This window comes from Alosa pseudoharengus, unplaced genomic scaffold, assembly GCF_046254945.1.
Source record: "Alosa pseudoharengus isolate Yale_2024_CS ecotype anadromous, Long Island Sound unplaced genomic scaffold, YU_APseudo_1.1 YU_APseudo_1.1_scf_22, whole genome shotgun sequence".
Lineage (NCBI taxonomy): Eukaryota > Metazoa > Chordata > Actinopteri > Clupeiformes > Clupeidae > Alosa > Alosa pseudoharengus.
This window is the reverse complement of record NW_027468680.1, coordinates 12,972,360-12,992,047: the sequence shown is the minus strand read 5'-3', so window position 1 is coordinate 12,992,047 and position 19,688 is coordinate 12,972,360. Positions and strand designations below refer to the sequence as shown.

The window sequence follows — 19,688 nt, the reverse complement described above, 5'->3', positions numbered from 1 at the left end:
TCCCGACTTATTTTTGTGTGTGTGTGTGTGTGCTTTGCCAGGTACCTGTATGGCTTTGAGGAGTACTGTCGGTCTGCTGGCATCACCTTCCGCACTGTGCACCATAATGACCCACGTCCTGCTGTGGCGCCCAGTGAGCAGCAGAATCCCGTGAAGCAGGAGCCCGCCGACACTTGTCAGGAGTCCGAGACGGCCGCTGCCGCCACTGAAGACAAACCAGCTGCCGACGAGGACGACTCTGAGGCAGAGAGCGAAAAAGCCCACAAAGGAGTCTCCTCACCGAGGGTAGGGCGACTAGAGTTATCAGAAGATTTTTATTTATCTAAGTATTTATTTGCTAATTTATTTTGCACATTTTCACTTTGGTTTATTTTTGGTTTAAGCAGAAATAAAGTCTCTTTGTAGCTATAGAACCTTAATTAAGGCAGCACAAATCTTTGTGTCAGGCCCTGCTAAGAGTATGGCGAGTTCTGTGTGATTGCATCTGACTGAAGAAACTTGGTGGTTTGCATTTCAAACGCTGTAGGTCCAGAAAACGCAGCCTTGGCCCCACCAACAGCCCATTATGTTTTCAAAGACTTCCTAATGAATGCAATATGAGTTTGTCTGGTGGAAAGTGTTTGTTCATTCATTCAGTTGGTCTTTGTACCTTTCATGTCTACTTAAGCATACGAGTGTTTGTGTTGAAGGATTATACTGCCGAGGGTGTGTAGTATTGTGTAAATATTGCTGTCTGGAGTGGTTTAGTAATTGCTCGGTAAGCCCCACTCTGAATCCCCTACCTGAAAAGACTGCCGTACTTCTGTTACAATAACATGAGGTTATGTTGCAACATAGAGATAGGCCCAGCTTATCTTAGTATCTTGTGAAAATAACAAACCAAGCTGTCGGAAGTCAGAGTAGATAGGGTTATGGGGAAACACAAATATATACACAGTAACTTCAAGCTGAAATGTGTTGGGGTTCTGTTGCCATAGCTGCTTTGGTCAGCACTTGTAGTTGTTTATACTTTGTATAGTTGTTTTTGTCTTTGTATAACAAAGTTGTTCAGAACTTTGGCTTTTTATCTTTTTTGTCAAATAGGGACCAAAACTAACCTGGGAATACCCATACAAACTTTTGGCAAATTTGGGATTTGCTCTGCAGGTTAAACCTATTTCCAATGTCCCTAAAACACAGGCACGCAAAAACAATCGCTAATCCGGCATGGACGTGTATTTCTTTGGAACTGAGTAAACAACTGCATTTAAAACCTTCGTTTACAACATTTCTACCCTTTTGAAACATTGGTAAGAGTTTAATGTACCAATTTAAGTTTAATTTCACTACTAGATAAGCCCCTGCTGGAAGTTAATGAACCTTTTCCAGACCCACTCTCAATTGTACAACTGTGAAGGTCTGGGTGTTCCCAGGCTAGACCAAAACATGATGATGCTTAAGAATGGATTCACTTTCTGGGCTGATGTCTTTGAGATGCCACAATTCTCTTGGCTGTCTGATTTGTCCCCAGTGCCATGACAAGGAACTACCTTTTTGTCCAGACACTTGAAGTCTGTACTTAAGTGTTCCATGGTTCATGTAGTCATCAGCTGCATATACTCTCTGTGATGTCAGTGAATGTGTCTGTTGATGCATGGCGAGGACTTCACGCCAATTTACCCTTGTGACTAGTCAGTTTGCATGTTAGCTGAGAATAGTTTTTATGCCCCTGCAGCTTAATATCTGCACCTTTCCAGGAAAAGCATTTGTCAACATGTAATGAAGCAACCAAGCTGTTCAGATGCACTCTATGAAGACATCTTTTTTGCCCCTCCCTGTGACAGAGTAGCTTCTTTGTAGTTGTGGATAAAAGGAGAGCCCAAAAATAGAACATGTCGTCTAGAAGACACAGTGGGCCTACTCTTGAGGCAAAATGGTCTAAACTAAAATGGTTCAATTCATTGTTTCTGCACTTATTTTGTCCTCACTCATTCTCTGTCTCTCCGTCCATCTGTCTGTCTCTCTCTCTCTCTCTCTCTCTCTCTCAGGGTCGGCGGCGGTGCACGTTGACTCCGGTGAAGGTGGAGACCAAGGAGCCCACGCGCCAGGAGCGCCAGCTGCACCAGCAGCAGCAGAGAGAGGAGCAGCTGCAGCGGCAGCAGCGGAAAGAGGAGCGCGAACGCGAGAGGGAGCGCGAGAGGGAGCGCGAGAGGGAGCGCGAGAGGGAGAGGGAGGCCCGTGCCGCAGGGGAGGCCAGCGAGGAGGAGGAGGAGGAGGAGGAGGAGGAAGGGGAGCAGCAGCAGGAGGAGCAGCAGCCGCAGCAGCAGAGGGAGCAGGAGGGAGACGGCCGGCCCGAGCCCCCCAGCAAGAGACGCAGCCGCCGCTTCGAGGAGTCGGACAAGGAGTCGGAGGACGAGGAGCAAGAGGATGATGAGGATGAGGAAGAAGACGACGGAGAGAGGTCCAGGACCCAGGAACGGTATGTATTTATTATGATTAACGTGTGTAAGTTCTAGGGGCCTATATTTCTACATACTTGGCCCTGGGAGTGTGGAGTGGAATGATGGCATCGGTCAGGCCACAAGAGTCAGTTGTGTCCCTTTCATGGCAGTGTCATACATTGTGCATCTGCGACATCTACGGCAAGGATCCAAGTGAATAAATCCTACTTGCTATTGTGTCATGCTTAAAGGTTCATAACTGTCAAAGCATTCCCTTGGGTGGTGCTGCAGACAAGGATGAAAGAATTGTCTAGAAGGTAATTTTCAGCAAAGCATTACACTCTTTTAAAAATTCTGACCCACGAGCACTGTGAAAAATTATGTGCATTTTTCTGTAGAATGCGATGCCCACAGACTTGTGATGCCCACAGACTTGTTTTTGTTGTTGTGGCTGAGACAGTGTTTCTTTCTCATTTATGGCTGTGAACTGCGTTTGTAAGCAAACTTGCATTGTTGACAGTGCAGCACAGCAAGTTTTACTTTGCTCATTATAAATACGATGTCTATTTTTAAAGCCCAGGCACAATTCAGACATTGTTTCTGCACCATGTGCAGTGGAAGACTGCTATTCCTCTTGCCATCAATCAAAAGCTGCAGGCAGTCTCATAATTAACATCTAGAGTGCTTTGGATGCATGCGGTCTCAGTAAGGATGTCGTCTGGTTGTCGTGAGAGGAACGTGCACACACTGAGGCACACGCAGGGGCTGAGTGTGATGACACCTGAGAATGGTTTCGCTTTATGAGCTGATTGTCTTGTGATGCCACGATTCTCTTGGCTATCTGATTCACCCCAGACTGAACTCCTCGACGCAGGAGTTAGAAAGCCGGGTTCTTTCAAATGTTTGCCCCACCGTTGTGACGATAGTTGTCCGTATTTCGAAAGGCTGTGTCTTCCCGATGTACACATGCCGTTGTTATGGGGATCCTTGATGTATGGCTATTAGCGAAAGACTGTGCCATCTGTCTATGGTGTTGGTATTGGAATCCTCAGTATGTGTTGTGTACAATTTATGCCTTTTTGAAGGTATTCGTTTTTTTAATTTACCTTTTTGTTTGGTCATACCCATTAGGGACAGCAGCGTTAGTTGCTCCTTGTTCTAGGATACACGTAAAGATTATTCAAAAGTCATGTGAACTGCTCCTTAGGAAAGGGTTACTTGAGTGTATTTGACTGTTCCTTTCTGTCTGTCTGTCGTAGGGGTGAGAATGAAGATGGTGACGAAGACTCCGAGCACTCGGTTACCGGGACAAAGGTGCGAGTGAAGTACGGGCGGGGCAAAACCCAGAAGATCTACGAGGCCAACATCAAAAACACAGAGACGGATGACGGGGAGGTGCTTTACCTGGTGCACTACTACGGCTGGAACGTCCGGTGAGTTGGGACACAGTTTTCACATATTGGCAGATTGACCTGATTAGATTATCCTCCAGTGTGGATTGGAAGACATGCTAGTGAAGGTTAGGAAAGGTTAGGTTATTGTACATTGCAGCATTATTATTGATGATGATGTGAGGTGCAGAAACACAGGAGATGTACTAATGCAGTGCACATTTTCATCCATTCAGTTTAGTAGTTTTAAGTAATGGAAACCTAGCCATACAAAAGGTCTTAAAGGATGCTGTGTTCAGAAGGAAACTTGCGTTGATCCTCATAGATAGGTTTTTACTCCTGCCTCTGAAACAGACTTGCGTTTCTCTGACTATCTGATTATGCCCCGAGCCAGAGATCTAAACTTTATTGACTTGCGACGTTGCTTCTCACATGATTCAGATTAAGCTACACGTCTACATGTATGCATGACGTAAACATTTCTTAGCGGTGCACTGCATCTTTAACGTTATAGAAGTAATAAAACAAATCAGTGTTTTTACTGAATAAAGAATTACAAAAGAGATTTGTTTTTTTGTTTTTTTAAATCTGCTTAGCGTATGTGTTACTATGGAGAAACAATAGATTTAATTAGTTCATGTAAATGGGTGTCCGTGATTGACGTGGCTTCACAGGCATGTCACCATGGCGACGTCCACATGACCGATGGGGCTTAATGAAATGGACAGCTACAAGAATTTGCTAGAGTTCTGCATGACAGGCCAATACTTTTAGAGGATGTGTAAATCCTCAGAAGTGACAAGCTGCTAAAGTCTCCTCCCTCTCTCTCTGTGTGTGTGTGTGTCTGTGTGTGTGTGTGTGTGTGTGTGTGTGTGTGTGTGTGTGTGTGTGTGTGTGTGTGCCAGCTATGACGAGTGGGTGAAGGCAGACAGGATAATCTGGCCTGTTGACAAAGGAGGAACAAAAAGGAAACAGAAAAAGAAAGTCAAGGTGGGTCCCCGTTGTTCGTCAACTCCCACCCGCCCCGACACGCCATCTGCTGTAAACCTACAGTATACCGAGAGATCCCTGTCCGACTTGTCCGTTCAGTCCTCATTAGAAACTTGAGTAAGACTCTGAGGTTAAAGCAAGCCCAGCAGAACATGATGATGCCAGAGAACGGTTTCGCTTTTCTCCACTGATGTCACCTGATGTCACACTTCTCTTGGCTGTCTGATCTGTCTGATGGGGCCATTAAGCACACGAGTTGAGCTCTTTCCCATCATGGCTAACGGTTATAGCAAGACACTTGATGGCTTTCCCAGACCATGATGAAATGGAAGACATACATTAAGGGTGTCATTCCCTGCTCTTAAGCTGATGATGCACAAGGCAACTCTTTGAGCTATGTTGTTGGACAGTGTTCTTGAGTGTTTGTGTTCTGGCATGTTCCCATTGATGATCAACTTTTTTAATGCAGAGCTTTGATCATTAGTAGGCAAATGTCCATGATCGTCCAGTCAGCACATGGTTACGTGATTGCTCTGCAACATTGCTCAAAAAGTTACCCCATATATCACCTTTAGAGATGTGCTACCTGAATAACTGTACATATAAAAGTCAGATACAGATACTACTGATTAAGTAGCTGAAGTAGTGTTGATGAGCTGCAGTTGGAACAAACCTGTGAAATTAAGCCCAAATGTCACCCAAACAGAAGCTTGTTACCGTTAGAGATGTTATTTCTACCTTCATGATGTCTGACTTAGATCAACCTGTCCCACTCTTCCTATGAACTAGATATTCTTTTCATGTCATTTGGCGGTCTTGGCATTCTGTTGTCTGTAACTCAAGTTGTCCCAGTCTTGCTGTAAATACTCCTGTTCTGCTGAGTCTGCCCTGCCCGTGACCTTTGACCCTGTGCCTTGTGTCCTGGAGCAGAATAAAGAGGATGGAGAAAAGGAGGAGGACAAGCAGGCCAAGATGGGGCCGAAGAGGGGCCGGCCCCCGCTCAGGTCCACTCCTCCCAGTGCCTCGCGCAGCGCCTCCAAGACCCCCAGCAATGAGAGCCGCTCAGGCAGCAAGAGCTCCCACCAGTCCGAACCCTCAGCTCTGCCCAATGGAGACGGTAAGGTCACCGCGCTGACTCCGAGGTCATGGTCAATCCTGGGCCTTTTGTTTGTTTGTTTGTTTGTTTGTTTGTTTGTTTGTTTGTTTGTTTGTTCAACAATTTTATCATTCTATAGCTGATGTTTTTAGTAAGGTCCCACCTTTGAACAACATTTGTTTGTTTGTTTGTTTTCTTACTTACTTAATTACCTACCTGTCTTGCTGGGATGGCTTGTCTAATGGAATCTAGAGCACGAAAAACAATACATAAGTTGTATTAAGGCATCCTGCTTACAATTAGTCTTTTTGGGAACTTCTCCTCTTCTGTGTCCTCTACTGTGGAGAAGACTCTTTTGTGTACCAATGCCTGAGTTGCGGAGATGCCCTGCAATAACGAGATGGCTTGTGATGGTGTTGTGGCTGTGTAGACTTCCTCTTTCAGATGGTTTATGTAACAGTACAACCTTTGCTGTCTGCTCTGCTGTAGCCTTAAATCTAAAATGATACATTTTATAGAACAGTATGCACAAGCTATTCAGTGGGGAAGTTTTTAACAAAAGGGTTTTCTTGTCTCTGTGTTCACGTACATGTTGTGCAAATGCATTATTATTATTATGAAAGTAACAAATGCTGGCAAACTTGGTAAAGTTAGAATCATGCATGAAGCAAGCACATGATAAAGCAAATACGTGGCAGCTAACGTCAATAGTGTTTGTCTGAACTCTCCTGCTGTGCATGCTCCTTTGAAAACGCTTGGGCTGCTGCCTCTTCTGTATTGTGCGGTGAACTGAGAGGTTGGATGGGCTGTGGCGTTAATGTAATCTGTCTCCGCACAGGAACTCCCCGGAGACGCACTAGGAGGACTTCAGGGATGTATGACTCAGACCGAGGATCTAACGGTATGTAGTGCCTCTCCGGTCTCCGTCTCGCCACTCTGACGTGTCAGGTTAGAACATTGTGTCACATAACGACAACGTGCCGCTGGATAGGAAGGATCAGCAGAACATGTCGTGCTATAAATTGCGCACCTGCATAGTTGCTGGGTTGGGTATTAATAGTAATTTATTGAGGTCCATAACTAGGGTTGGGCACGGAAACACGGTTCTAATATGGCACCGGTGCCGACGCAAACGGTAGTAACTGCATCGAATAACAACGTGGATTTCGGTGCCTCATTTCGGTGCCATTTTTTTAATTAATTTTTTTAATTAATTTTTTTAATTATTTTTTGTACGAGGCATCACTGCATGTCATGCGCCATCTCTAATGTCTTGCTCTGATAGCAACACATCCAGACACAGTTATCGATAGCTAACATAAACACTGGATGTATAAACCAGAGGGGTGCACCACATAGGCCAGTGGACAGTGTTTGATAGCTTGCGTGAGCCCAAGTAGCTTACTTTAAAGCGACATCGTGAGCTCCTGTCAAAATCTAGCAGTGGACCTAACTACACACAAGCAAAAGGCTATGAAACAACATCAACAGTAGCCTATATGTTACACAATATCCTTGCTAATGCGCTAACTGGCATTTATCTGAAATGTTATCGGCAAAGTTGTAAGGTGAAAACTTTATTTCACGGTGTGTTCTAAACAACATGATGGCATGATATTAGCCTAATCTTTCATGTGCATGAGGCCCATATAGCATCACAATGAATATGAAGATCATGTTAAAAGTTCGCTGGCAAAAACATAAATATGTAGGTTACATACCTGATGTCACTGAGCTGTCAACGAGGCTACGAAACCATCTCCTTACGTTATCGCTAATTAAACTCAGCTGACTGGTGTTAGCGCATAGCCATAGTTGCTGTTAAAATGCCTGGCTAGCACTGGGAATCTAAACACTTCAACACCGACATATAGCCTAACATGTTCAAAACTATTGCGTGTTATGGATTAAGACATGACATTTCTTGAAGTATTTGGGAACACACTGAATTAACTGCTAGTCCCTGTTCCCTGTTAGATTAGCATGCAAATGCCGTTGTCCATGACCTGGCAGTTTTATGGCAAGCGGTTTTAACATACCTTATGGCAAAACGCCTACTGGGTAAACTTGAAAGCAGAGCTTACCATTGTGTGTGCATGCATGGCAAGCTGTTTTAACATTTAAATGTATTATTCGTAGGAGCAATGAGATATTGCTAGTAAATTGAATATAACAGTTCAATTTCATGTTCAAATTTGTCTTATCAATAAAAAAAAGCAATTCATGCTTTAGACCATTTTAATTTAAAACATTTTAATAACAAACAAAGTACCGGTTCAGGCACCGTTTCAGCACCGGCACCGTTTTAAAAGTATCGATTTAGCACCGGTATCGGATAAAACCCAAACGATACCCAACCCTATCCATAACATAAACCCAGTTGATTAGTTTTTGAAAAGCAAAATCTCACTCATAGATTGTCTCTGCTGCTTGCAGATTCAGGGAATTCTTCTGAGGACAGTGAGAGTGAAGACTTGTCTGAAAAGAAGCCGGACTGGACAGAGGGGACGGACCCGGCCGTAGTGGCCAAGCAGGAGGAGGAAGAGGAGGAGGAGGAGGAAGAAGAAGAGGCGGCCACGGCCACAACAGCAGCAGAGGGAGGAAGTGCCGCTGAAGCGGCGCCCGCAGCAGCTACGGCGGTGACCACGACGACAACCACAGCAACGGACGTAGAGGCTCCCAGCAGCCCTGCACAGAAGCCCAAGTCCTCTGAGACGCAGGAAAGCAGTGACCAACCAGAGGAAGAGCCTGTGGTGGCCAACCTCACCACAACGACTGTAGCAGCAGCAGCAGCAACAATAGCAACAACAACAGCATCACCAACAACACCACCACCACCACCACCACCATCGACTCCGTCGACTCCAATACAATCATCAGTGCCCATGACTCCTGAGCCAGAGGAGAAGTTGACCCCCAGGTCAAAAGTACGTAGGGGGCGCCTCAAAGAGCCTGGTGCCGAGACCCCCACTCAGCCTGCCGTTGCGGCGGCCCCCACATCCACCCCTGCCACCCCTGCGGCGCTTCCCGAGGGGGACACTCCTGGCAGCCTCCCACGGCCCGCCAAGAAGCCCCAGGAGGCTGTTCCCGTGTCGCCGCAGCTGGCCCAGAGTGAGAGAGAGAGGCCCCGCGAGCCGGCTGACTCGGACACGGACTCGGCCACCGAGGAGGTGGACAACGAAGAGCACAACGCAAGCGCCGTCAGCGCCAGCCCGATCAGCAGCAGTAGCGTGGTCAAGCGCAAGGCCACCGAGCAGCGCTCGCCCGAGAAGCGGGCGCGCCTGGAGCCCCCCGCCAAAACCCTGTCGCCCGAGAAGAGAGCCCCCGAGACGGAGAGAAGGAGCGAGGGAGCGTCCAAAGGAGGAGCAGAGTACTTCGCCGCACCCACAGCGGCTGTGGCGGCGGCGACGGCAATGGCGGCATTGTCAGCGGTCAAAGAATCGGATGTGAAGATGGAGATGCCGTCCCTGACCCGAGAGGTTCAGGCCAAAACGGATGCGGGCACGCCTAGCTCCGTGCCCCCCCAGGTGGAGCCGTCGTCGGGCAGGGACGAGGAGATGATGCCCCAGATTGGCCCCGAGGCGCTGCTCTGCTACGAGGTGGACCTGGACGACCTGGACGAGAAGGAGAAGCCCGCCGGCGAACTGCTCCTGCCTGCGAGCCGAGGCGGAGAGGTGAAAAACCAGCTCCCGCCCTCGTCGTCCGCCTCCTCGTCTTCCTCTTGCACGTCGTCGTCCTCCCACCTGCCGCTCGGCGCCACGGCGGCGTCGGTCCCCCAGCGGCCGTCGGCCATCTCGTCCTCGGCCTCCCCGCCGACCTCGGCCGCCAGCCCGGAGTCGCACAGCACAAAGAGCGAGAGCGACGTGACCATCGAGGTGGACGGCGAGTCGCAGGAGGGCCTGGGCGACGCAGAGTCCATGCACGGCTTTGATGCCAGCGCCAGTTCCAGCTACTCCAGCCTCTCGCTGCAGGAGCGCGACACGAAGGATCGAGGTAAGGACCCAGTGGATTTATTCCCGCCTGTCAAGTTAATATGAAGACCACTGCTGGTTGCTTTTAATATAGAAGAAGTTATGCATGGCCTTAACCAAAGTTTTTAATCGCTCATCTAATTCACTTTACCTAATGGAATCCACTTCATGAAGCTGAAAATGGCCCTCTGAAAAGGTGACATTGGATCATATTCAGTGTAGTGCATTTCATGAGTAAAATACAGTTACTCGTGAATACATTTGCCGATTGGAGGGCTACTTGCATGATGTGTGTGGCTTTGTAGGCTCTGGGTCAAAATATCCCTCTTGATTATGGCTGTCACTTTGTATTCAAAATCTGATCATTTATGTGGGGGAAGAATAGATATTTAAACTACAATGATCTGTTTGAATGGCAAGTCATGGCTGTTCTAGCCTTGTTACTGTGTGTAATAAAGAGTAATGTTTTCTATTTTTGAAATTCATGATCAATGAAATGTTAATGACATTGTACTTAGAGTTTAGCAAATTATAGCCCAACTATTCACCATGATCCTGTCTACATCCCAAATGTAACATAACTCTTCGATCTTTAGCGTTGTCAGAGGCAACACTGTGGCAAGTTCAAAGTGTCTATGCGTGTACGTGCCCAACGTCTATTGTTTTCCCCCTTCCTCAGGTCAGAAGAGGTTGACTGACGGCAACAGTAGCTCTGCTTCCAAGAAGGTGAAGCGCAACCAGAAACGCTCCAGCACTACCGCCAAGACTGAAAAGAATGGAACAGGTGGGGAAGCCGGGTGGTCAGCCTTTGAAGTTAGAATCTCATTCGCATGTCTTCTGAGGTCTGCGTGTCACTTCCATTGATATGTGGCCTGTAACTTGTGTGTGCATACTGGACTCCTCCTTTCTGATTTTCATGAAGGCCACAATAATGTAATTACACAGTGCCCATTTTGGGAAATTATGGCCAATATGAATATAATTATCACGCAATGCCTTTCATGCTGCATTCCCTGTTAGGATGTTTTGGAGTATTAACTTGTTGTTTTCCCCTCCCAGGTCACAGCAGTGACAGTGAGGACCTGCCGGTCACGGACCCCTCCAATAAGCTGACCCCCAGCAAGCCCTCCAGCATAGCCAAGGCCCAGAAGCAGTCGCGCTCCCCAGGCACCGTGTCCCCCAACAGTAAGGAGACGGAAAAGGACAAGCACAAGCAGGCCTTCCCTTCCCCACGCACATACAAGTGGACATTCCAGCACAGTGAGTATCCTGCTTGACCAGCCAGTGTACTAACTACCTTGTCTCCAAGTTGTCAGGATTTCTCAAATGCGTGTTCAGGGTTAATTAGGGTAGGCTGATTTATGGGTATAGGAGTGTTTAATGGGCAATCTTGCTCAGTAGGAGGAAATGGCATTGATTCTGTCCAGTATCAGGTTGTCTTTTAATACAAAAATATGTTATGTTTCCATAACAAAATCTATTAAGTCATCATGAGAGTTGTACAGTTTGTCAGATGTCAGGTGGTGTGGTAATATTTGCCTCATTGTTTTCTTCTGCAGCTGAGCTGGACAACATGTCGAGCACAGAGCGGATCTCCTTCCTCCAGGACAAGCTGCAGGAGATCAGGAAGTACTACATGTCCCTAAAGTCTGAGGTGGCCTCCATCGACCGCCGGCGCAAGAGGTTAAAAAAGAAAGAAAGAGAAGGTAAATTCTCCTGCATGCCATTTTCTCATGCAATGTGACTGTGTACATGTAATGTTTTGCAAAGCTTAGTCATGTGTGTTAAATGTCTTGCCTTGAGTTCCTGCAAATATCTTCATTTTCTGGTTTATTTTTCGATTCCGTAATGTTAGTTTTCATGGAATAAACAGTTTTCATGGCTGTTAAAATATGCAAGAGTTAAGTATCAAACTAAGGATCCCTGTTTTCTCCTCTCTGTAGTGTCCCACACCACAGCTTCCACTTCTTCCTCTTCCGACACGGGCATGAGTCCCTCGTCTGCGTCGCCCACTCAGAACACAGTTGCCGTGGAGTGCAGGTGATGACACGCCTGTGGTGGCCCCTCCTACCCAGCCTGACCCCTCTCCCAGACCTCTGCCTTGTCAGCATTGCGCTGCCTCCCCCTGCAGTCACACCAAACGCCGGGCCAGAGCCTGCGGCCAATAGCACTCGACTGCCCCGCCCCCCCTCCCTTCCATCACCACCTGGCCACTCCCACTTCCTGCACTTTGTAAAAAGAAAGAAAGAAAAAACTGATCCTGCCTCTCTCTCTCTCTTTCTATCTCTTTGTCTCTCTCTCACACACTTTGAGCTCTCAACCAGTTGCAGCATCAGGAGAAAGGATTTCATGTGAGACAGAATGTAACACACAAACACGACTACACCAACAGGCAAACACACAACTCTGTCCTGTGTACATGCAGTACACACACAGCCACACACACACACACACACACACACTCGACCTCTCTTACTCTGCAGCATCCATACAGTGCACAGATACACCTCACACCACTGTCCATTGTACACCGAATACAAGGCACTTTCTCCTCCATCCTTTCCGCTCCCCTCCCTGCTACGCCTTTACACCCCAGAGATTCAGAGATCCACCTGCGGCGGCCCATATGTTGGGGCTGGTTTGGATGCAGTAACAAACAAACAAGCAAAAGAAAGAAATCCTCCATGTTGTTCCTTGAGCAGGATAAGGTTAGTTCATGGCATCACACTAGTTAAGACGCTCCCTGTTGTGGTCACTTAACCAGCTGGACATGGTTATCAAGGAAAGACGATTGAAACAAATGGAAAAAAAAAAGGTCAAAATTTTTCTTCGCTTGCTCCATCAGAACTGCCAAAGTACATGTGTTACAGCAGAGTGCCCTATTTTGGAAAAAATAACGAGGACAAAGTCAGTTGCAAAGGGGAATGTAGTGTACTGAAAACTGTAGCTGCTGTCTTCCACTCTTTGTAAAACAAGTGTGCGAGCACAGATTATAAGTATGCAAAAGTTATTTTTGTCATCCCTTTTAATAGAAAAACAATTCTACAGAAAAACAAAAAAAGTAGACGAGAACGTACATGTTTACAGTGGAATGCAGGACAAAAGATGTTTTCAGTGAACTAATTTCCTTTTGCGAGTGTCTTTTGTCATTTTATATGTAATTGCAGAGTTTTTATTTTAGTACAGGAAAAAAAAAGAATTTCAAAAAAGTATATACGGCAGCCGTGAAGTTATTTAAATTAAATATTTCTAGTGCTGGCATTTCATTTCTTTTGTGTAAAATAAAAGGTATTATTTGCAACTTGTTAAATATATTTATTCAGTCCATAGAAGCGCAGTGTTTTTTTGTTCCCCTCCTTTAAAACAATACTGAGACATTGGCACCTCCCCTCTCATCAGTTGGGTCGTTGAGATGGTTTGATGTTAGGACGAATGTTATAGACTCAACTGAAGGCAAGCTTTGACTGTGATGTCACAACTGGGTAACTACTGTGCAGTTAAATATTGCTATGACGACAACCCCCCCTCCCCATTCTTCCATGCACAGACACATACCCATCTTTAATGCCATTGAGCCCAAAACTCTCACTTATCTCGATGAGCTGACTCGTAAGAATGCCACCATTTGCCGGTGGCTCTCGTTTTTTTGTTATTTTCATTTGGACTCCCTTCTCCCCCATTTTGTTCTTATTTCCTGGTACTTGTATTTGTAATTATTTAAGTTTTTTTTCCTTCTCCAGTATGAATTCTGACCAACTCAATAAAACTGTTGCTTATTGAACGTGTACGTATTAGCCCAGGGGTTCTTACTATGATTGTTTCTTTTGTACATAGATCTTCCAGAACCATGTATTTGAAAAATACATTTTACACAAACTGTAAAAAATGATTTATATTATTTTTTAAAAACAATACATCTTTGTATATGAAATACCTTTCCTTTTTTCTATGTCAAGTTGGTAGAAGCATTAGCATCACATCTTTAAACTGTGTATAAATAATCAATCATTGGTCTTCAGTGAGAGCTTTTGAGCCAAGACTGCCTAGACTGGTGGTGGAAATGTTGAGTACACCTAAACATATTCATGTTTAGGACATCTCTTCATTCAATTGAATGGAAGAACTCTTCCACTGACAATTTCTCTTTGGATTTCCTGTATGAAGGATAAACAAGGTATTAGGTTCTCTTGAGCAAAGCCATTGTATCTTTATGTAAAATAAGCAGAGCTCTCATTTCTAATAAAGTTTGAAATATAATTTGTTTTGTTCAGTACATTTATTTTTTTCTCACCTAAACCATGTCACTATCCTCTCATGAAATTCGTATAGTAAGGGTATATGCTTCGAGGCACATTCTAAATAAGGCATATGGTCTCCAAAGATCTAAAGCAAGGCCCTTTGAATAGTCAAATAAGCATTACAGAAACTCGTCCCTCTAAAGATTCTTAGCATGGCAGTTGGGAAACAAGCATTTAGGATATCAGTGGAAAGGGCAGGGGATAGTTGTGGATTCATTTCAGTTTTTAAGGTGGACCAACAGATGAGGTAAAATAAAAGAACAGACTTAAAGACTACCTTGTGTACTACTTCAGTATACTTCCAGGTTAAGGAAAAAATAGTTACCATAAAACACCCTTTCCCAGTTAATGATTCACAAGACATTTTATTTTTGAAATCCATAAAACAATTTAAGTAGTTGACCATTTCCATCCACCTATTAAGACGTTTAAGGTCTTAACATGATGGGTCACTTCAAATGTATACGTATTCTTAAAAAAAAAAAAAATTTAAAAAAAAACTGCGCAGTACATGGCCTTTACTAAAACTAACTGTGACAAACTGCTCTTTTCAGTTTGTCTCCAAGTTATTTTACCAGGCATCCTCCATAGCATGTTAAGCCTGCTGACAGTGAAACAGAAAATTAGAAAACAACTCTTGGTGTTGACATTTAATTGCTCACATTTTTATAGAATGGAATATGAATGTATTTCACAATGTGCCTTGACGTGACCATGATACCAGCTGGTCATCGGTCAAGCCACAAATGGTTGAGAACCACAGTACGTCTTCAGACAACAAAATCAAAAGTCCCTCCAGTCAGTGAGCTTCAGCCTTCGAAGCTGAGTTAGGCGCAAGAACAGTTGTGACCTGCTTCTGGCATGTTTTGGCCATGCTGTGCATCCATGAGAATCTTTCCTCCATGTAGATGCTAGAGGGACCTTGGCCTGTTCTGATGCGGATGTTAAGGCTCTGGAGTCTATGAAGAGGAGACTGCCTCCTCTACCGTGGCTGCCCAAGTAAACCAGCTTTGGCAGCCAAGGCTTCGTTCTGCTGGATGTGGTACTCCTGGAAACGCATGGAGATCCGCTGTGTCATCTTCAGGTACTTCTGCAGGCAGCTTTCAGAGCAAGTTGTCTAGGAGATGCATTAATAAAACTTTACTTCAAGATAGGCTGAGATGCAGTCACTAAGATTGTGATACTTGTTGTACACCCCTTATCTTTAGTAGTATACCTGGTATTGCTTCCACATTACACGAAGTAGACACATTCTATTTTAACAGTCACTTTACACACACTAAACAACCACAATTTAATCTCTGTGAATAACCCATCTTCTCTGATGGAAGTATTGGAAATAAAGCAAAGGAGCCCTACCTCCTCTTGTTTGACTTCCCTGGTTGTGAAGTCCTTTACACAGTCCATGAAGCAATTCTCTGTTAGCCGGTTATAGGTTCCCAGGAATTCCCTAAACTGGTAGGATAGCGGGCAGGATACAGGGTCAGGGCCAGAGCCACAGGATTTCAAGGGCAAAAACAGGACATGATCCTAGCCAGAATACTAACCTGTTTCATCTGATCTGCCTCTGTGACTGGGGCTGCCATCGTTACAGGTGTTGTTTCCACGCAGGGAATGATCCAATTAGCTTTAGTTAGGTCTACAATTAATAAAATAATGTTAGCTACAAGAAAAGGAAAGGTACTTCAAAGTGCATGATTGCCCATCTATAAAAGGATATAAAACGGAACAAAATGAAAAAAATGTTCCATGATTTCTCCCCTAACAACAATGTTGTTGGCTAAGGTAGGTACCCAACTTGGTTAACGTTATCTGTCATCTAACTACTAATGTACACAGGGGGCCTCATGTTCTGCAGCCACTGCAAAGCACAGACCAGTGTGTATCGAAATCAAGCACATTACAAATGACTGCCCATTGAAAGTGCAATACCATGAGGAAAAACAGATATCTACTTGTAATACTACATAGACATACACATATAAATCAAAATATTACCTTCTTAAAAGCGTCGTGAATCCCCTGTACAGCTAATCACCTAAAGATTCCGAAGGACATGCATGTGATGGTGTAAAATGGAGACAAACCAGACAATTTCCTGGCGACGCAGTTTCAACAAAATATTCTGTGAATATTTAGTCCACCGTCCTTTAAATATACTTGACATGTAGTGTGTTCGTTTATTTTATTTGACGTCATATTTTCTGTTTGAAGGATAAGGAAATTGGCATAGGATAAAAACGATAGTTTAGAAATAATCTAATATCGAAAGTAGAAACAACGAATTGCAAATAGATATTCGTAGTGTGCTACCCTTAAACCCTTCCGATGTGACACCGCTGTTAAGTTTGAGAAAGGTTCTACATTATCCCAAAATATCGATTTAATATGTGGCTTATGGACATGGTTATGGAAGGGTTTGATTTTGATTCAATGATATATACTGATACAATAAATATTTACCAACAAACTGTGAATAATTACATTTTCTTAACACAACATGGAGCAGCTCCGTGCCTTTCACGCCACGACACTAGGGCGCGGTCTATATTTTAGCTACAATGTATATACCAACGAATAAGTTTAGCAAGTATTGTTGTCAGCAACTGTTGCTGTGTTTTCAGAGTTGTTAACCTGCAATACAGTCATGCCATATCATCATCTATTTATTTGTTACCTCTGAAATATTCAAAGAATAATGTAATTTTGATGGATTGGTTGCTGGCGTGTCATGTTTCTGGGACTAACCAGGTAAAGTTAACAGTTTTGCTTGTCAGTTGACGTTTGGCTGGCCAACATCAACCAGTTAAAAATCGTTAGCTAACGTTACCTAGCTAGCGGCGGGAAATTTAAATAACAATTCAGTCACCTATCTAATCCATATCTTAAAGATATGTTCTGATTCAATATCATGTCAGTCGAGGTCAGAATATATAGTTAGTTGTTTAATGTTGGACGAATAGACACCAACTTCTCAATAATCATTAACAGAAGGTGAAAAGATGCATACGATATTCTAGCTAACGTTAGCATAGTTAAATGTCAGAGTTGGTAGGCTTTTACAGTACCAGAGCCCGTTTACGGCTTATTAGACATTCTCTGACAGTACTGATTTGATGTATTTCAGAATGCGTAGCTGATGCTGCGAAGATGACATCGAGAAAACTAAACTTTAACGATTCAACTTCAAGTTCCGATGCTGGAGACATTCTAATCCGCTCAACTAGAGTTGGGCTTCAAGAGCAAAACGGGCGCATTCAAAGAACAACACAAGAGAGCAACGTGACATCTATTTCAAGTTTGGGAAGCCAGCACATTAAGATTTCTGTGAGGAAACTTGATGACTTCTTCCAGCCCTCTTCAAATGATGAAACCTCAAACTCTGGTTCAGTTGGGCACCCATTAGTGTCTGAAGATCTCCGGGCAAGCAAGCAACCAGTCCTTTCGAAAGGTGATAACCTATTCATCAGTACCTAGTTTCACGTTTGTTTTCATGTGTATATGTAAGTGCCAAGTCTAGTTTGCCTAGCTTTTTGCGGACGCTATGGCATCTTTGTGCAAAAACACACATTTTACCTCCTCTGTTCTCCCCTGCATTTTTCTGTAGAGATCAGAATGCAAGCAGTGAGAAAAGAATCTCCAGTAAGTTTATTTGCCTTTTGCACTACACCTTCAATCACTATCACTGCGTTCAGATAGTTCTTGATGAGTGAAGTGATTAAATATTATGTCAGGGTTATGTCATGCCAATCCCTTGAATGTACAATCCCAGGTACCAAGAAGGCATGAGATCCCTGAAGTGCAAACACATGTTAGCCAGGCAGGGGGCAGTGGACACAAAGGTAAGCCACACAGAAGGAGAATCACAACTGTAGTCATTCACTCAGACATAAGATGTTGGTTACATTCACACGTTTTCATAATTAAAGCATGTTTTTCAGCAGCAAGACCTGATGTAGTGATATCTACCTATGCTCCTGGTGGCAAGGAGGCAGTTCGAGCAGCCATGAAACAGAGGTGAACGAGAAACAGATATAGACTTATGTGACTGCCCTTTAGTGGCGTATCTACGTTACAAACAATATCTGGACACACCTGACCTCTAGCAGTTGCCGAGCAGGCCCAACGTTAATCATTTTTAATTTGCTGTCCATATCATAGATCTCAGAGTGCCCCAGTGAAGCGGCAGGTGAAAGTGAAGCTGCTGGATCAGAGTGCAGCACTGACCCCAGAGCTGCAGAGCGGTCAGCAGCCTCAGCCCAGCCAGGTCTGGCCGCATGCCACAGAGGACCAGCACGCTGCAACCACAGCTGCAGCTGTTACTGCTGCTGCTATCGCTGCCACTGCTCCCATTATGAAGGTACTGGGGGAGGGGGAATTCTCCTGCAATAATCTAGTCACTCTTTTGTTTTCCTTGCTTGCCTTTCCTTTACTTGCCTTTCCACGGTCTCAAAGTTGTTGACAAATCCACATTTTTCTGTTTACATTTACAGTTATTTATTGGGCAGACGTTTGTACGGACATCGACTTGCAATTGACTCACAGCGTATAACATGCACACCACCACCCTTTCCTCCCCTCTGCCCCCTGTAGGCTCAAATCGACATGGAGGCAATGATGGCGCGGGTGGCGTCTGAGCTGAGGCGGCTGCAGGACATGGGCAGCGGTGGCGGCAGGGTGCAGGAAGGGGGCGCCAGCGAGCGCGTGGCCCAGCTGGAGCAGCAGCTAAGCGCCCTCACACAGCAGAGGCTGCAGCACCTGGAGCTCATCCAGAACCAACAGCTGGAGCTGCAGGTACCAGGCGCCGCGCCGCGGCGCTGCACAACGCGGCCATTTACAGCTCGAGCGGTTGTTATACTCCACAAGTGGCCAACCTCAGTAGCAACAGAATGATGTTGTCGCAATTATGGTGGTTGGCGCTTCACACTGTTGAGCTCTCTTTTTTCTGTTTTGTCCTGAAGAACCGTCTGATGGGTTCCGCTCTGGATGTAGTCACAGGCAGGGCCTTGGCTCTTGCACAGCGTCCCCAGCCTGCGAGTGCTCCCCCTGTGATGGTAAACACACCCCAAACAAAAAACAACCCCAGTGTGGACAAATATACATCTGACAAAGCCTTCAGAGGTAAGAGTAATTTGTATCAACTGATAAATTAGAATTTCATTTGCATTGGTGTATCAGCTATGAAGAGGATTGGTCTAATTGATGTGCTAATGGAAGTTCTCCAGTCATACCTATCACCTGCGATATTACATTTGGCTGACAGAGGACCAGTCTCAGAGGTCCAAACTCTGACTCTGAGCTTCTCTTAGTGGTTAAAGAGAAAGACTTGCTGTAACACTTCAGAAGTGCATTAATGCAGCACAGGCGGTTAAATGAGCTTGGCGCACAGAAGCCTTTGGGAATCAATGGCCCCATTAAGCTATGCCTTCTCCAACAACTAAAGAAAAAAAAACATCCAACATAGAGTAGCTGCAATGGAGGTTCAACCCATGTTAATGTGAATCTTTTGAATTCTTAGTCAT

At 44.9% G+C, this 19,688-nt stretch overlaps 3 protein-coding genes and 3 non-coding genes across 7 annotated transcripts in view; 5 read left to right on the top strand and 1 right to left on the bottom strand.

The window, feature by feature from the left end:
- arid4a (AT-rich interactive domain 4A) overlaps window positions 1–14,125 on the top strand; it is a 28,426-nt gene extending 14,301 nt beyond the window's left edge. The window contains exons 15-25 of the mRNA XM_076300601.1: window positions 42–285; window positions 2,028–2,458; window positions 3,680–3,853; window positions 4,717–4,801; window positions 5,732–5,918; window positions 6,736–6,798; window positions 8,334–9,890; window positions 10,548–10,652; window positions 10,928–11,128; window positions 11,428–11,574; window positions 11,812–14,125. Coding sequence (XP_076156716.1) covers window positions 42–285; window positions 2,028–2,458; window positions 3,680–3,853; window positions 4,717–4,801; window positions 5,732–5,918; window positions 6,736–6,798; window positions 8,334–9,890; window positions 10,548–10,652; window positions 10,928–11,128; window positions 11,428–11,574; window positions 11,812–11,912 — 3,295 coding nt within the window. The 3' untranslated portion in view covers window positions 11,913–14,125. The remainder of the gene's footprint in view (window positions 1–41; window positions 286–2,027; window positions 2,459–3,679; window positions 3,854–4,716; window positions 4,802–5,731; window positions 5,919–6,735; window positions 6,799–8,333; window positions 9,891–10,547; window positions 10,653–10,927; window positions 11,129–11,427; window positions 11,575–11,811) is intronic.
- LOC143139969 (small nucleolar RNA SNORD53/SNORD92) lies at window positions 1,421–1,503 on the top strand. Its single transcript, XR_012990493.1, has one exon. It is a non-coding gene; the product is annotated as a small nucleolar RNA SNORD53/SNORD92 (small nucleolar RNA).
- On the top strand, window positions 3,187–3,269 carry LOC143139966 (small nucleolar RNA SNORD53/SNORD92). The gene has a single exon (XR_012990490.1). It is a non-coding gene; the product is annotated as a small nucleolar RNA SNORD53/SNORD92 (small nucleolar RNA).
- On the top strand, window positions 4,948–5,031 carry LOC143139968 (small nucleolar RNA SNORD53/SNORD92). The gene has a single exon (XR_012990492.1). It is a non-coding gene; the product is annotated as a small nucleolar RNA SNORD53/SNORD92 (small nucleolar RNA).
- Window positions 14,126–14,511: 386 nt separating the features above from the next.
- On the bottom strand, window positions 14,512–16,393 carry timm9 (translocase of inner mitochondrial membrane 9 homolog). The gene is made up of 4 exons (XM_076300602.1): window positions 16,165–16,393; window positions 15,714–15,805; window positions 15,526–15,621; window positions 14,512–15,283 (listed from the first exon to the last, which is right to left on the bottom strand). Exons 2-4 carry the CDS (start codon window positions 15,750–15,752, stop codon window positions 15,149–15,151), a joined length of 270 nt encoding a protein of 89 aa, XP_076156717.1. The 5' UTR covers window positions 15,753–15,805; window positions 16,165–16,393; the 3' UTR covers window positions 14,512–15,148.
- A 400-nt stretch (window positions 16,394–16,793) lies between these two features.
- The window catches only part of kiaa0586 (KIAA0586 ortholog), a 120,538-nt gene continuing 117,643 nt past the window's right edge, over window positions 16,794–19,688 (top strand). Inside the window, exons 1-8 of one of the 2 annotated variants that reach the window (XM_076300598.1) lie at window positions 16,794–16,917; window positions 17,294–17,617; window positions 17,774–17,808; window positions 17,939–18,008; window positions 18,111–18,183; window positions 18,328–18,526; window positions 18,760–18,960; window positions 19,128–19,287. In XM_076300598.1, coding sequence (XP_076156713.1) covers window positions 17,317–17,617; window positions 17,774–17,808; window positions 17,939–18,008; window positions 18,111–18,183; window positions 18,328–18,526; window positions 18,760–18,960; window positions 19,128–19,287 — 1,039 coding nt within the window. In that variant the 5' untranslated portion in view covers window positions 16,794–16,917; window positions 17,294–17,316. Of the gene's footprint in view, window positions 16,918–17,293; window positions 17,618–17,773; window positions 17,809–17,938; window positions 18,009–18,107; window positions 18,184–18,327; window positions 18,527–18,759; window positions 18,961–19,127; window positions 19,288–19,688 lie in introns of both variants that reach the window. The other variant, XM_076300597.1, reaches the window with a different exon arrangement.

Coding starts and splice junctions, on each gene's coding strand:
- timm9 (XM_076300602.1), bottom strand. CDS start 15,752: ATGGCAGCCCCAGTCACAGAGGCAGATCAGATGAAACAG. Junction 15,622..15,713: donor AGGCAGATCAGATGAAACAG/GTTAGTATTCTG, acceptor CTATCCTACCAG/TTTAGGGAATTCCTGGGAAC. Junction 15,284..15,525: donor GGGAAGTCAAACAAGAGGAG/GTAGGGCTCCTT, acceptor TGCATCTCCTAG/ACAACTTGCTCTGAAAGCTG.